Genomic DNA, 16,541 nt, shown 5'->3' with positions numbered 1-16,541 from the left:
CTCCGCGCCCCCTGGGTTTCCGCCCGTGCGTGACCGTAAAGGGCCCCGGCCTGTCGTGAGAGGGGCTGCAAAGAACAGCGCGCTGGTTGACGGTTGGGAGTTCGTTTGGGGTGCCGCTGTCTGGAAGGGAGAAAGTTTAGAAGAAGTGAAGTTTTATTAAAAAACTAGTGAGTGCAGCTGGGAGTGATGTTTTGAAGAGGAGCAAGCTTGCTAGAGAGGAACGTCCTGGGAGAAAGCCGTTTTGAGGCCAGAGCTTTGGAGCAGACGCCAGCAAATGTCCTTCAACAGATGAGTAGATAAATAAAACGTGGTAGATACACACGATGGAATACTACACGGCAGTAAGAAGGAACGATCTCGTGAAACATATGACAACATGGATGAACCTTGAAGACATAATGCTGAGTGAAATAAGCCAGGCACAAAAAGACAAATATTATATGCTACCACTAATGTGAACTTTGAAAAATGTAAAACAAATGGTTTATAATGTGGAAGGTAGGGGAACTAGCAATAGAGAGCAATTAAGGAAGGGGAAACAGTAATCCAAGAGGAACAGATAAGCTATTTAATTCAACGTTCTGGGGATGCCCAGGAATGACTATGGTCTGTTAATTTCTGATGGATATAGTAGGAACAAGTTCACAGAAATGTTGCTATATTAGGTAACTTTCTTGGGGTAAAGTAGGAACATGTTGGAAGTAAAGCAGTTATCTTAGGTTAGTTGTCTTTTTCTTACTCCCTTGTTATGTTCTCTTTGAAATGTTCTTTTACTGTATGTTTTTTTTTTTTAGTTTTTTTTTTTTTCATACAGTTGATTTAAAAAAAATATGTAGAGCCCCCCTGAGGAGCCGGTGGAGAATGCAGGGGTATTGGCCTACCCCACCTCAATGGTTGCTAACATGACCACAAACATGGGGGACTGGTGGTTTGATGGGTTGAGCCCTCTACCATAGGTTTTACCCTTGGGAAGACGGTTGCTGCAAAGGAGAGGCTAGGCCTCCCTATGGTTGTGCCTAAGAGCCTCCTCCCGAATGCTTCTTTGTTGCTCAGATGTGGCTCTCTCTCTAGCTAAGCCAACTTGAAAGGTGAAATCACTGCCCTCCCCCCTACATGGGATCAGACACCCGGGGGAGTGAATCTCCCTGGCAGTGTGGAATATGACCCCCGGGGAGGAATGTAGACCTGGCATCGTGGGACGGAGAACATCTTCTTGACCAAAAAGGGGATGTGAAAGGAAATGAAATAAGCTTCAGTGACTGAGAGATTCCAAAAGGAGCCGAGAGGTCACTCTGGTGGGCACTCTTACGCACAATTTAGACAACCCTTTTTAGGTTCTAAAGAATTGGGGTAGTTGGTGGTGAATACCTGAAACTATCAAACTACAACCCAGAACCCATGAATCTCGAAGACAATTGTATAAAAATGTAGCTTATGAGGGGTGACAATGGGATTGGGAAAGCCATAAGGACCACACTCCACTTTGTCTAGTTTATGGATGGATGAGTAGAAAAATAGGGGAAGGAAACAAACAAACAAACAGACAAAGGTACCCAGTGTTCTTTTTTAGTTCAATTGCTCTTTTTCACTTTAATTATTATTCTTGTTATTTTTGTGTGTGTGCTAATGAAGGTGTCAGGGATTGATTTAGGTGATGAATGTACAACTATGTAATGGTACTGTGAACAATCAAATGTACGATTTGTTTTGTATGACTCCGTGGTATGTGAATATATCTCAATAAAATGCTGATAAAAAATAACATTATAACAAATTTAGAAAACACAGAATAACACAATTGCCTCTCTACATACTTGCTGTGTGTAGGTAATAACTTCGTAATTCAACTTGTACTATCATTTTCGTATATTTCTATATGGAGTTATACTTTATAAATTTAGCCCTTCTTGGAAACCTGCACTTACTCCATCACCCAAGAAGCTTACCCAAGTTATAATTACTGCTGTGTTCTTAGTATTTATATTAGGGGGAGTGGGGTGAAAGTAAATTAGCCTAGGCATGTGTATCTTTCTGGTTTCTGTATATTTCTTCTTGCTAAATTATTAAAGTATCCTTAAGACTTTGGTGCCAAAAAAAAAAAAAAAAAAGAATAAACTCTGGAGCATGTTGCTAGTGGCAGTGACGCCTCCGGGCGCGGGGACGAGGCCGCGGGGCGGCGGCGGGCGAGCGGCGCGATGCGGCCCGTGGACGTGGACGAGGTGCGGGAAGCCGAGGAGGATTCCGAGAGGTCCCTGAACCCCGTCCTCAACGCCATCCGGGAGGACGTCGCCTCCCTGGAGCGCGAGCACGTCCGGGCGCACCTGAGGGCCAGGAGGAAGCTGATGGAGATCGAGAGCCTGCTGGACGAGATCAAGAGCGAGGTGGAGGCCTCGGAGGAGAGCGCCATGGATCCCGGCCGAAGCCCGGGCGCTGAGGCCGAGGAGCGAGTGATGAGGCTGTGCGAGAAGGTGGAGAGAAAGGCCCTGGAGGCCGCGCTGATGGGGAGGCGGATAGTGGAGAGTCACCAGCAGATGGATCGCTACGAATGCTACTGAAGGCCTCGGGAGCGGGTGAGTCACGGTCCGAAAGGGTGAGCGGGGAGCCGGCACTCAGAGAAGAGCTTGGTAGGGGCAAGAATCCTTCGTGTTCCATCTTCTCCGGGTTCGCCACCCGGCTGTCTCCGCAAGCTGCTCTCGGATCTTTGAACTCCCGCCCAGTTGCTGTTGAGGTCAAATCGTTTGTTGAGCTCAAGGCTGGACGGGCCCTCTGGTACCGTCTCGTGATTTTTTTGGCAGTCAGGTGAGAGAATTCTCTGCTGTTTCCCTCTGGTTCTTCTGATGTTATTATGGGAAACAGTTTCCCAAGCCAGAGTCTTTACTTGTGTAGACCTTTGTAGCACTTCTTTTCTGTAAAGGTTTCAATTGAGAGTCCCTGCCTTTTTGCCTTCACCTGGAATAATCAGCACTCCTGGACTGTACTTTCCCAAGGGTCCCCTGAATCTCCCTCTTATTTCTCCCAAGTTTTAAAACAAGATCTTGCAGACATTTCCTTTTCTCAGTCAACTCTGCTCCAATATGTTGATGATCTTCTACTGTGTTCCACTTCTGTTAATTCCTATGCTCAAGACTCCTTAACGCTCCTGACCACTTTAGCGTCAGAAGGGCACAAACCCACAAAAGAAAAACTTCAGTTCACCCACCATCAGTTAAGTTTCTGGGTCATATCGTCTCCTCTAAAGGGCTCTCACTGGACCACTCCTGTCTCAAAGCCATCCTCAATTTTCCCCAACCCAGCACCAAACACTCCACCCATTTCTCAGACTTGCTGGGTACTTGTGGATCCCCTATCTCTCTTCCACTGCATCCCTCTCCTATCTCAAAAACTCCCAGCCTGAACCCTTCTCACTCTCTGGCTCTGCCCTCTCAGCCTTCCAATCTCTCTAGCAAGCGCTGCTAAAACCGCCTTCCTATGGCTCCCTAATTGCTCTCTTCCTTTTCAACTTTTTGTGGACTAAAAAGGAGGGAATGTGTGTAGGGTGCTAAACTTTAATGTCCCATTGGCTATTACAGCCAGACTCTGGATGCAGTGACTTGGGGCCTTCCCTCTTGCCTGTATGCAGTTATATCCACTGCAGCTTTGGCTCAAGCAGTTTTCAAAGCAACCCTGGACTCGATTCTCATAATCTTCCTTTTTGTGGGTGAAGGACTGCTAAATAGTCACCACACATAGCATTTCTCTGCCAGCTGTGTGTCACACCTTGGCACTTGCTTTTTAAGTAACCTCAGTATTTCCATCAAGCATGTTAAAAATCCAGCAACCTTCCTCCCCGAATCTGTTGAGGATAATGAACCTCATGACTGTCTCCTTCTTCTTGACTTGGTTCTCAGCCCAAAGCAAGATTTAAGTGAAACTCCTGACTCTGTCTGGTTTCCTCATGGCTCTTATTACCATGGTGAGCACGGGGACTTGATTTCAGGGTATGGAATAACAACCTCCTCAGAAATCATTGCAAGTGGGCCACTGCCGGACGCCTCCTCAGCACAGCAGGTAGAGCTTGCTGTCATCGCCTGAATTAGCCCAAGGAAAAACTGTCACCATTCACACTGAGAGCCACTAAGCCTTTGGAGTTGCCCATGATTTTGGGATGCTCTGGAAACACAGTGGCTTTCTTACCTCCTCAAGGCAACCAGTCAAAAATAAAATCTGTGTCAGCCATCTCCTAGACAGCCTTCTGCTCCTCAAAGCCGTTGCCATTGTCAAAACTGCAGAACCTGGAAAAGGTTCAGAAGAAGCACAAGGAAATGCATTAGCATATTCTGCAGTCAGCTAAGGAGCCACTGTGCTTCTTAGTAAAAAACAACCCTCTATTCAAGTTCTTTGGGTGCCAGAAATCATTCCTCAAGGGCCCTCTTTAAATGATATCATACAAGCCCAGCAAACTGTGCTCACCCTTGACACTGAAAAACTTAAAAAACAGGGAGGGCATCAAAACTCCAAATCTGGATTATGGGTTGGACCGAATGGCCTCCTTGTTTTCCCCTATGTTCTCACCCTTCCTATGATGAAGTCTCTTTATGCCCAGATGCACTGGAGCCCCAACACACTGAAAAACTTAGCAGGAAAATACTGGTGGGGCAACTTGGAATAGCAGCCCAGCAAGCAGCTGCTCACTGCAGCCTCTCTCCCTGATACAACCTGGCATAACCTTTCCCCTTGCCTCCTGGAAAATTCTCACCACCACAGGGCCCTTTGAAATATGGCAAATAGATTTCACCTGGCTTCCCCTCTGCCAAATGTATAAGTATTGTCTTGTTTTGTACATTCTCTCAGTGGGTAGAAGTTTTCCCAGTAAGACAGGCAACTGCAATTGCAGTGGCCAAAATGCTCTTAGAGAAAATTATTCCATGGTGGGGGTTCTCCGTGAAATCCATAGTAATCATGGCACCCAGTTTACTGGACAGCCTCTTTCTAAAACTCCTGTCAACCTCACCCATCTTACAGCACCTCCACTGTACCTACCACCCTCAGCCTTCAGGGTTAGTCAGACGCACTGAAGGCATAATCAAAACCCAGCTAGGAAAACTCTCTGAACAATTCTGGTCTTCTCTGGGTTAAAATCCTTCCCCTAGTCCTTATGAACTTACGGGGATGGCCTTTTAGCCCTCATCAACTTTCCCCCAATGAAATAGTCACTGGTAGACCTGTGCCCTTATTTCCTTGGTTTCAAACTGCAGAAGTCAGTTCTTCCTTAGCCTCATATTGTCAAAAACTCTGACAAACCCTCTCCAAACGTCATAAAACTATTTCTGAGTCTTTCTCCACAGAGCACCAGTCACTACACCCCCTGAAGGTCCAGGAGATTGGGTCTATTGGAAACAACACCTCCCCAGTGGAAAGGACCCTACCAAGTCCTCCTCACCACCTCCGCAGCTGCCAAACTTCAAGGTGTAGAATTCTGGATCCATCTGTCACACCTAAAGCCAGCTCCTGCACCTGAGTGGATCTCTGAAGCCACCAGAGACCTGCCTGCAATTCTGCCAAGTCCAGAAGGAGACAGTGTCTGGTGCAGACTGCGTTCCCAAGACCCCAGCCCTGATCCTGCAGCAGCAAACAGCACCTGAAGTGGACTGCTCTCCCAAGACACCCCCTTCTCTATGACCAAGTCCCTGTGTGATAATGATGAAAGGCACCCCTGTTAGCACTGCTATCTGCTTCTCACCTCTGTTATCATCGTAATCCTAATATGGGCAATTACCAATTATCTTTCTCCCTCAATTTTGCTTCTGTTTCCCTTACCCTAGCCCTAACTCTCGCCCTGTCTCCCTTTCATACTAATGTACCTTCCTGGAATAATAATGCCATTGTTCAGTTATCTCAAACAGTAGCTACTGGGGAAAAATTAACTAACTGCTGGATCTGTCATAACAACCCACAGCAGTCTTCCCCTCGACCAGTGGGAATACCATTAAGTGATGTTTCCCACTGGCCTGGCACTTGTAATACTGCAGGTGATATCTCCATTCCCCCAGGCATCTATATAATCCCACCCCAGCCCACTCCAAACAGTCTACCTTGTGTAACTTTCAACTCCAAAAACCTGCTGTATTACATGGACAGATTCAGCAAAAGTGAAGGCAGTCTTCGTGTTTCAGGCAACACTCTTAAGCCTGATACCCTCCCCCCTCTCACTCTGTCCAACTGGACAGCATGTAATTCCTCTGTGCCCACCCCGTCTCCCTGGTCTCTCATCCTCTCTGCCACCGATAGGCGCAGCTTTGGGAAAGTCTGCCTCCCTCCAGGTTTTACTTTCCTGTGTAATAGCTCTGAAGGGTTTATCAGTCTCTCTTGCCTCCACTCAGTCATACCCACGGGACAGTGTGCTGTCGGTTTTCTCTCACACCCCAGCCTCACTATATACAACTCCACCCGCTTCCATGCGCGGCCTCGCAGAGCACTTGGCCTCATCCTGGCAGGAGCAGGAGTCCTCCTAGGCCTCGCTGCCCCTTGGGTTGGGTTTGGAATACATGAAAACACCCTCCGAAACCTAACTATTACACTCGAAAAAATAGCGTCTGAAACCGGCCAAGCCCTTTCAGGACTTACCGTTTCTCTCAATTCCCTCGCAGCTGTGGTTATGGATAACCGACTGGCTTTAGACTATCTTTTAGCTGAAGAAGGTGGCGTCTGTGCTGTTGCCAATACCTCCTGCTGCACCTGGATCAACACTACAGGACAAGTTGAAACCAACATCCAAGAAATCTTCAAGCAAGCCAAATGGCTTCACGGCATGAACCAGCAACCCAGAGATATATGGGAATCAATCAAGGGGTTTCTGCCTAACACCTCCTGGTTGAATTCCTTAGTCTCACCACTGATCATATTAATCATCATCCTGCTCCTCATACCTGTCTTCATCCGCATCGTCAGCAGCTTTGTCACACAACGCCTGAAAGCCACCCAGCTCGTTCCCCTCTCCCCTGCAGCACTAGCCTACCAGCCTGTAAAATCACAAGCCTACTGTACTTGGTCTTCAGGGAGCCCAAGGCCTCCCTTGACCAAAAAGAGGGAATGTGAAAATGGAGTGATTAATAGCTTCAGTAATCAACTTGATCTGATTGAACTTCCTCTTAATCCAGGGAACGACAAAGAAGAAACAGAGAACAACTAAGTCAGGCTGACATACCAACAATCCTTCACGGTGCTTACTGGGACCTCTGCCCCTGCAGAGAAGAAAGAAGTCATGCCAACACCAACAAGTCTACTTATCTTCGCTAGATAGTCCCACTCCTGCAGAGGCATCCTGCCTGTCCGCATTGCAAAGTTAATGAGACACGGCGGAAGGACATCCCACTCCAAGCAGCTCCTGTAGTTCACTCTCCGTGGCTCCCCCTCCCTACTCCCACACTCCCCTTTGTTGCTAGTTCCCATATATACCTCCTGCCCAAACTTGCCTTTTGAGCAACTTTTTGTTGCTGTTCTGCATTAATGTTACTTTTTAGTTCAATAAATGTCTTCTATACTTTGGTTTTCAGAGTTTATTTGAAGCAAAACATGGGCAACTGGGGAGATGGGTTGCTGGGAGAGTGGTTTATAATGCTCTGCTCTGCAGAGTTTAGTGCTTCGAAACTGGGAATAGGAGGAAGGCTGGGGGAAAGGGGAGGATAAAACCTTGCTAACTTTTTGCTTGATAGTTATAGTTTCTGTCTTAATGTTGGAAATTAGAGAAAAATAATTCCACTTTTAAAAAATGAAACTTAAAGGCAGAAGAATAATTAGGAGGTAGACCTGAAAAATTGCTAAAGTTGTTAACCCAAAGAAAACCCTAGGCCTCCGAGCTACATACAGAGGAAAAGAGCCAAATTTTAAAGTATGAAACAGAAGGCCATTATTGAAAATTTCCAAATTTTGCAAGGAATTTGGAGCATTTCACTTGACCCTTTCTGCAAGAGGTGGTGTTCTGCAGGGGTGATTGCAGTTTTTACATCAGGACAATCAGCTGGCTCACAGGTAACCTCTTGATAATACATTTCTCTCAATTGCCCTTTAGGTGCTAGATTATAATTCTAGATTATGAATTAACGAGGTGATCACATTTTTTTTTCTCCCAGAACTTCTCATTGTTTTTAAATTTTATTATCTTGTAGTTGACCTAATCACTTCTGGAAACTTTGGAACAAGATACTGGCATCAGTCCTCAAACAACAGAGTTTGGAAGAGCTCCACCTGTTTGATTGGAAGATGTCCCTGGAAAAGGGAGATGGATGATGATTTTGTATGCAGTTTGGAACTGCCATTTCTCTGTGAAAACAAATGAGATTTTTTTCTCTCCAAATTAAATCAAGTTATGTGGTCTATGTTATGTAACATTTTGGATGAGTTTGGAAAACCTAACTAGGCCTAAATTGACTTGAAACCTACAATGTGGTTGGGTCCTTTTCATGTTCTGTTTATTCAGGGGTCAGCTTCAAGGACTGAGCGATGCATTTCTGGCCCTTCAGGGCATAAAAGGAGAGAAATCCACAAAGGACCTGAGGACTATGGAGGAAATCCTGGAGCTGGCTGCTTTGGAGCTGTACTGCTTCCTCATGGGTTCAGAAGTTGACCGGTTAAATTCACTTGAGTAGCAGACCTGACAGAGAGCTGAGGTTAAAACACTATATATAGTAAGTGTGTGTTTGCTTGGGAAAACATGAGACCTAAAAACCTATGTGTTGTATAACCTTAGCCAATTAAACCAAAGCCCTTTAACTTTTCCAGGAAAAAAAAAAAAAGGTAATTTAAAAAATTGCTTTTCAGGATTATGGTTTCTGCTTCATTGTCATCATCATCAAGTACGGTAAACTACTTGGGGTTATGAGGCACTCAGTAAGCCTGACACCAGGAAGGACACCTGTTCCCAGGCACTGCAATGGGATTGGGGCCAGCAATGAGTAGGCACGATTCTTAGAACAGAAAGGGAATTCTTACAGCAGGAAAGGTCCCCACAGAATCTTCTGGTGTAGGCTTCTGGCTTCAGATCCTGGAATATATATGATCAAAATCATTGGCCACGTAATGTGCTCTGCTCCAGGCACTGGACTAAGAATATAGGAATGAGTCCTGGTGAAGACGTGTTGCAGTTTGCTAATGCTGCTGGGATGCAAAAGACCAGAAATGGATTGGCTTTTATAAAAGGGGTTTATTTGGTTACAAAGTTACAGTCTTAAGGCCATAAAGTGTCCAAGGTAACGCATCAACAATCGGGTACCTTCACTGGAGGATGGCCAATGGTGTCTGGAAAATCTCTGTTGGCTGGGATGGCACGTGGCTGGCATCTGCTCCAAGGTTCTGATTTCAAAATGGCTTTCTCCCAGGACGTTCCTCTCTAGGCTGCAGTTCCTCAAAAATGCCACTCTTAGTTGCTCTTGGGACGTTTGTCCTCTTTTAGCTTCTCCGGAGCAAGAGTCTGCTTTCAATGGCAATCCTCAAACTGTCTGTCATCTGGAGCTACTCTCTCAGCTTCTATGCATTCTTCAAAGTGTCTCTCTTGGTTGTAGCAAGCTTGCTCCTTCTGTCTGAGCTTATATAGTGCTCCAATAATTTAATTCAGACCCATCCTGTATGGGTGGGCCAACACCTCCATGGAAATTATCCAACCAAAGGTCTTTTCCACGGCTGATTGAATCACATCTCCATGGAAACATCCAAAGGATTCCAAAATCTAATCAACACTAATACGTTTCCTGCCCACATAAGACTGCATCAAAAATAATGGTGTTTTGGGGGACCTAATACATCCAAACCAGCACATTCCACCCCCGGACCCCAAAATGACATGATCTTTCCATGTACAAAATACATTCATCCCATCACAATATCACAAAAAGTTAAATCATTTCAGTAACTATAGTTAAGTACGAAATCCCATCAAAATCAATTATATGCATAGTTGATCCTAAGGCATAATGCTTTAGCTGTGGATCTGTGAACTTAGAACAAGTTATGTGCTTCCAATATACAAAGAAGGGACATTCATAGGATAAACATTCCTATTGCCATAAGGAGAAACAGTAAGGAAAACAGGGATAACAGGACCAAAACAGTTCCTAAAACCTGCAGGACAAACTCCATTAGATTTCAAAGTCTGAGAGTCATTTACAGAACAATGTTGCATCCTTGGGGCTTGAGGGAGCAGGAGTCTAACCCTTCCTAAGGGCCTTTTCAGCAGCCCTTTCCTCTCCAAACGCTGGGGTGACTGTTCCAACATATCCACACATTGGGGATTCCACCTTCTCAGCCCCACCCTCCTCAAACATTGGGGCAGCTCCCGGATTCTCTTCCATCTCTGGGGCACACGCTCTACCCTTCAGAACATGGGGTGGTGGCCAGGCTCTCCCCAGTCCCCTGGGAATGTGCTCCACCCTCTTTGAGGCCTGAGGTGGCAACACCTTCCCTAAAAATCGAGGTGGAAGGCCCACCCTCGACCTCTGGGGCAAACTCACCCTTTCCATGCATGCGGGCCACTCCGCTCTCCCACCCTGAGACCTCTTGACTCCAGACCTCAACCTCCATGGCTCTGTCTGTGAAGAATTTTTTCCTCCAATTTGTTCCTTGTCTGTCTCCTCCAGTCCAGACCAGCAGCAGCTCCGTCTATAAAGATCTCGCAAAAATTCCATTGGCTTCATGTGAACCACACGGGTCAAAGCCATCAGACAATAGGACTTTCCATAAATCCTTTCTGGATAACTCCATTTCCAATCCTGGCTTGTACTGAAATGGCAGTTGGGTTCCATATTTGGTTAAATCCTCATGCTGGGCTGTAGCTTCTAGGATTCTACCCCCTGGAAGCCAGAATTTTCCAAAACATCAGCTTCTGGTTTCTTTGAATCCAAGAGTTCAGTTCTAAGTTTATCTCTGTCCTGTCACATTTTACTATAAGCTGCAAGCAGAAGCCAGGCTACTTCTATATTTTGCTTGGGTATCTCATCAGCTAAATATCCCAGGTCGTTGCTTTCAAATTCTGCCTTCCATCCAACAATGGGACTTGATTTTGCCAAATTCTCTGCCACTTTTAAATTTGCTTACCTCTATCCAAGCACCCCCCTCCCCAAATTTCTTCCAATCATGGCATCTGTCTAGAAGTCTAAGATCTTGTGATCCACACTAGGTCCAAATGTGCTTTTCTTGGTCCTGAGACTTGTGAAATAAAAACACAAGTTACCTTCCCGTACAGACCCAACATACAGTGATGAGAGAGGGATAGATAGGACAATGACCATTTCAAAGGGGTAGAATGAGAGACACAGTGGTCACTGGATTATAGCAATTTCAAGATGCTGGGGGGCAAATGTTGCCAGTTTCCTTAACTTTAAGGATAGGGACTATTCCTTGATTAGGCCCTGGTTCTGCAACCTAGGAGTAGTTCACTAGTGCAGGGATAGGCAAATTTTTTCTGTAAAGATTGGATAAATATTTTTGGCTTTGCAGGTGAGGTGGTTTGGAACTGTATGTACTCCAGAAAAACATGTTCTTAAACTGAATCTTTTTCTGTGGGTGTAAATCCATTGTAAATAGGTGTCGGGAGCCAAATCGCCACATCCTAAACCTGATGGCAAAGCCTCAGGTTCAACAGAAAACATTACTGTGGATGTGCCGCACAGCGGCGGGCGTGGCCCCTCGACGGATCCTGGCAAAGCCTACCACCGATGGACTATTGCAATGCTGATTCTTTTAATCTTTGTGCTTCTGCTTTCTCTTTTTCTTTACTAATGTAATAATTTGGGATATACTCTGGATAATAATCAAAGATATGACAAAGTGTTGGGCACCTTCCGATGATTTTACCTTTCGATGAATCCCCTCCTCCACCTATGAGAAAGCAGCCACCCCGTTTAGCCGCCTGAAGCCCCCTTGCCCCTTTCCAGACATCCTCCTTTACACAAGTTCCCCCTTTTACATCCAAAAATATTTCACTGAGAAAGTGATTAGAAGGCCAAAGCAGAAGCAATGTAAACCACGTAATTCATCACCCAGTTCCTTGACAGGCCCCGTTGTTCGCTGAGGTCAGAACTGAATCAGGGTCAACACGTTCCACTAGTGCCTAATGGCTGGCCTCGGGCAGCCAGAGCATACAAGAAATTCTTTGGGCACCCACCCCACGGGCTTATGGTACGAGAGTAGTTCCTTGTATGAGCCCACAGCTAATTTACTTTAGGTACAAAAACAAGCCCTTCTAAATAATTAAAATAGCCAAAACAGAGATCATTACTGAGAACAAGGAAGAATATTATGAGGAACTTGGAAGGTCTGCACCGGCACAGAGTTGTCTTAACATAGGGATGAAAACACACTGCTCGGTCCCCCTGCCCTGTTCGGACCCCAATGTCCCCTGGAATTGAGTAACAATGGTTTTGTGATTTATATGCTGTGCTTGCCAGCTCTCACCCGCGTGATCCAGGTGCAGAGCTTATGTAACTTTGAGCTATAAAAGAAAATCACTTTTTCATTAAAATTGTCGGAGCCCTGAGCTTCGTCCCAGATACGCTTGTGTCTGATGTTTTTCTTGCAGCGCCGTCGCCGACCCCCACTTTAGGACCCTGTCACGTTTGCTGAGGCTGGACCTCGGCAAATAGGACTTTTGATGAGGTTACTTCGCTGAGGTGTGGCCCTACGTGATCAGGATGGGTCTTAATCCTATTACTGGAATCCTTTGTAAGCAGAATGAAATTCAGACAGAAAGCCACAGAGGGAACAGTCAACAGCTGAACACCAGTGGAACCTGGAATAGAAGGGAGAGATCAGCCATGTGCCTTGCCATGTGACAAGGTAAGGAGCGAGGATCGCCAGCAGCCAGCCCCAGAACGCCACAGTCTTCGGGGAGACAGTATTGCCTTGACGATGCTTGAATTGGATTTTCTCTTAGGCTCAAAGCCATGAGAAAATTCCCATTGTTTAAGCTGGTAAATACCATTGCACAGCATTTGCTTGAGCCTCCCAGGAATCCAAAACAACGGGCTATTGCATATGTTCTAGTTTTGCTAATGCTGCCGGCATGCAAAACACCAGAGGTGGATCGGCTTTTATAAAGGGGGTTTATTTGGCTACACAGTTACAGTCTTAAGGCCATAAAGTGTCCAAGGTAACGCACAACAATCAACAAACAACGCATCCACAATTGGCTACCTTCACTGGAGGATGGCCAATGGCGTCCGGAAAACCTCTGTTAGCTGGGAAGGCACGTGGCTGGCATCTGCTCCAAGTTCTGGTTTCAAAATGGCTTTCTCCCAGGACATTCCTCTCTAGGCTGCAGTTCCTCAAAAATGTCACTCTTAGTTGCTCTTGGGGCATTTTTCCTCTTAGCTTCTCCGGAGCAAAAGTCTGCTTTCAACGGCCGTCTTCAAACTGTCTCTCATCTGCAGCTCCTTTCTCAGTTCCTGTGCGTTCTTCAAAGTGTCCCTCTTGGCTGTAGCAGCTTGCTCCTTCTGTCTGGTCTTATATAGTGCTCCAGTAATTTAATTCAGACCCACCCTGAATGGGCAGGCCAACACCTCCATGGGAATTATCCAATCCACTCTGAGTGGAAACGCTTAAAGAATTACAATCTAATTAACACCGATAGGTCTGTCCACACAAGATTACAAAGATAATGGCGTTTGAGGGTAAATAATACATTCAAACTGGCACAGCATATTTTTATTTTTACAACTCTTTAAAAAAGTGAAAGTGATTCTTAGTTCATGGACTATGGTTTTCCAACACCTGCTCTGGTCTATTGTTCTCCATGGCTCTTGACTCTTATTTCCAACATATTCTTCCTCTTCCATCACCTTCTTTGACTGCTTCCGGAGAGGGCATTGGAAAATATGCCAGTTTTGGCTGCTGAGTCTGCTTTCTGCTGGTAGAAAGTTGGCAGTGTAGAAGTCTTTTTCCATTTTGAACAGTATCAGTGTTTTTTAGTCCAGGTTGCAATATTTTTCCTAATTTAGCTGCCTCAAAAATTTTGTGGTCTTCCCATGTATTTTATTCTATTTCACTCATGTACCTGAAGTCAGACAATTCTTCTTGACATATGTTTATCTGTCTAGACTTAATGACTTCTACTTTAGATTGAGCTTCCTAGCCTTTCCTCTGAGAAGGTATCTTCCTCCTGAGGCCTTAATTTTGATATTTTCATGGCCTTTGAACCTTAAATTTGTGAACAAATAAATCCCCATTGAAAAGGCCAACCCATTTCTGGTATATTGCATTCTGGCAGCTGTGCTACTCCTGTGATTATGTTACATTATATTACAAAAGGGAGATTATTTGGGTTGGCCTTGTTCTGGTTTGCTAAGCTGCCGGAATGCAATATACCAGAAATGGGTTGGCCTTTTCAATGGGGATTTATTTGTTTACAAATTTATAGTTCTAAGGCCATGAAAATGTCCCAATTAAGGCTTCAACAGGATGATATCTTTTTTGAAGAAATGCTGCTGGCATCCAGGGTTCCTCTGTCAGATAGCAAGGCACATGACTGGCATCCGCTCATCCTTCACTCCCAGATTTCATTGTTTTCAGCTTCTGGCTTCAGTGGCTGTCTCAGCTCCTCTGGGGGCTTTTCTCTAAGCTTCTTTCAGTGTTTCTCTCTCTCTGTGTTTCTCTGGGCTTTTTCTGTCTTTTATCCTCATAAAGGACTCCAGTAAAGAATTAAGACCCACCATGAGTTGGGTGGGTCACATCTCAAAGTAATCTAATCAAAAGGTCCCGCCCCCAATAGGTCTGCCCCCACAGGGATGGATTAAAAGAGCGTGGCCTTTTCTGGGGTACATAAAAACTTCAAACCAGCACACTCCACCCTCTGGACCCCAGAAAGACATGTTCTTTCCACATGCATAATGCATTCATTCCATCACAATATCACAAAAGCTTTACATCGTTTCAGCAAAAATACTAAGTACCAAGTCTCATCAAAATCAGTTACAGGCATGGTCTGTCCTAAGACAAAATTCTCCTCTGGCCATTGACCTGTGAATCTTAGAGCAAGTTATCTGTTTCCAATATACAAAGGATGGGCAGTCATAGGATAAACTTTCCCATTTCCATAGGGAGAAATTGGAAGGAAAACAGAGGCCAAAGTTCCCAAACAGTTCAAAAACCTGCAGGGAAACTCCATTAGATTTCAAAGTCTGAGAGTCATCAGGATATTTTCTTCTCGGGGCTTGAAGGAATGGTGATTCCACACTTCCCAAGGGCTTGCACAGTGGCCCTGCTCTCTCCAAACACTGGGGTGTGGGCTCCAACATCTCCAAGCACTCAGGGAGACTGCCATGTTCTCAGCCCCACCCTCCTCAAGCATCTCGTGGCAGCTGGACTCTCTGCCATCTCTGGGGCATGAGCTCATCCCTCTCCAAACAGTGGGGTCATGGCCAGGCTTTCCTAAATCCCTAGGGAATGTGCTCCACTCTCTCTGAAGCCTGGGACACTTTAAAACAAGGATCACCTTTCATCCAGTTGGCAATGACACATTCGTCATTTGAGACCTCATCAGAAGTACCTTTAGTGTCTATATTTCTACCAACAATCTCTGCAAGGCAGTCTTCCTGAACAATGGGACAGCCAAGCTCCCCTCAGTTCCCCAGGCATCAGAGAGCCCTGGGGCAGCAGCACTTTTCCTGAACAATGGGGAAGAAAACTCACCCTTTGCACGTGCAGGGTTGGGTCTGCTCTCCTGGCCTGAGGTTTCTTTGCTCCAGACTTCAGTTTCCATGGTTCTGCCTTTGGAGTCATTTTTCCTTCAATCTGTCCTGTATTTTGTCCCTTTTAGTCCAGGCTGGCAGTGGTTCCCATAATACAGATCTTGCAAAAATCTTGTTAGTTTCACATGCAGCACACAGGGGTCTCAACGGTCAGACAATAGGACTTTCTACAGATCCTTTCTGGACAACTCCATCTCCAATCCTGACTAGCACAGAAATGGCTGACTGGTTAAATCCTCCCATGGGGCTCTATTCTCAGGGGACTCACATTCCAGAAATGCAGAATTTTTCAAACCATCAATTTTGGGTTTCTTTGTACCCAAGAGTTCAGTTCTCAGCTTTTCCCTTTCCTCTCGCATTTTACTATAAGCTGCCGGGCTGCATTTTCCACATTTAGTTTCGAAATTTCCTCAGCTAAATATCCAAGCTCATCGCTGTCAAATTCTTTCCTCCATCCAACACCGAGACTCAATTTTGCCAAGTTCTCTGCCACTTTAAAACAAGGATCACCTTTCATCCAGTTGGCACTGCAAGGCAGTCTAGGCCTTTTCTATCTAAAGCCTCACAATTCTTCCTGAATCTTCCCCTTACCCATTCCAGGAATTTTGGTATTTGAAAATTGCAGCACCCCACCTCTCTGGTACCAAAATCTGTTTTGATTTGCTAAAGTTGCTGGAATGCAGTATACCAGAAATGGGTTGATTGGGTTGACTTTTACAATGGGGATTTATCTGTTTACAAATTTACAGTTCCAAGACCATGAAAATGTCCCAACTAAGGCATCAAGTGTAAGATAACTTCTCTGAAGAAAGGCCACTGGCCTCTGGG

General features: G+C 45.4%; 2 protein-coding genes across 4 annotated transcripts in view; both read left to right on the top strand.

Moving 5' to 3' along the window:
- Positions 1-8,752, top strand: part of LOC119528531 (endogenous retrovirus group V member 2 Env polyprotein-like) — a 66,879-nt gene extending 58,127 nt beyond the window's left edge. For 2 of the 3 annotated variants that reach the window (XM_037828888.1, XM_037828887.1), the window contains one exon: positions 5,325-7,525. In XM_037828888.1, the coding sequence (XP_037684816.1) occupies positions 5,744-7,168 (1,425 nt within the window). In that variant the 5' untranslated portion in view covers positions 5,325-5,743 and the 3' untranslated portion in view covers positions 7,169-7,525. Of the gene's footprint in view, positions 1-5,324; positions 7,526-8,144 lie in introns of those variants that run through there. The other variant, XR_005215742.1, reaches the window with a different exon arrangement.
- Positions 2,157-2,737, top strand: LOC119528534 (putative MORF4 family-associated protein 1-like protein UPP). The gene has a single exon (XM_037828889.1). It carries the CDS (start codon positions 2,196-2,198, stop codon positions 2,553-2,555), a length of 360 nt encoding a protein of 119 aa, XP_037684817.1. The 5' UTR covers positions 2,157-2,195; the 3' UTR covers positions 2,556-2,737.
- Positions 8,753-16,541: the final 7,789 nt, after the last annotated feature.

The sequence above is a fragment of the Choloepus didactylus genome, chromosome 3 (genome assembly GCF_015220235.1).
Source record: "Choloepus didactylus isolate mChoDid1 chromosome 3, mChoDid1.pri, whole genome shotgun sequence".
Taxonomy (NCBI): Eukaryota; Metazoa; Chordata; class Mammalia; order Pilosa; family Megalonychidae; genus Choloepus; species Choloepus didactylus.
Note: the sequence above shows the minus strand (reverse complement) of the source record. Positions and strands in the feature narration are given on the sequence as shown.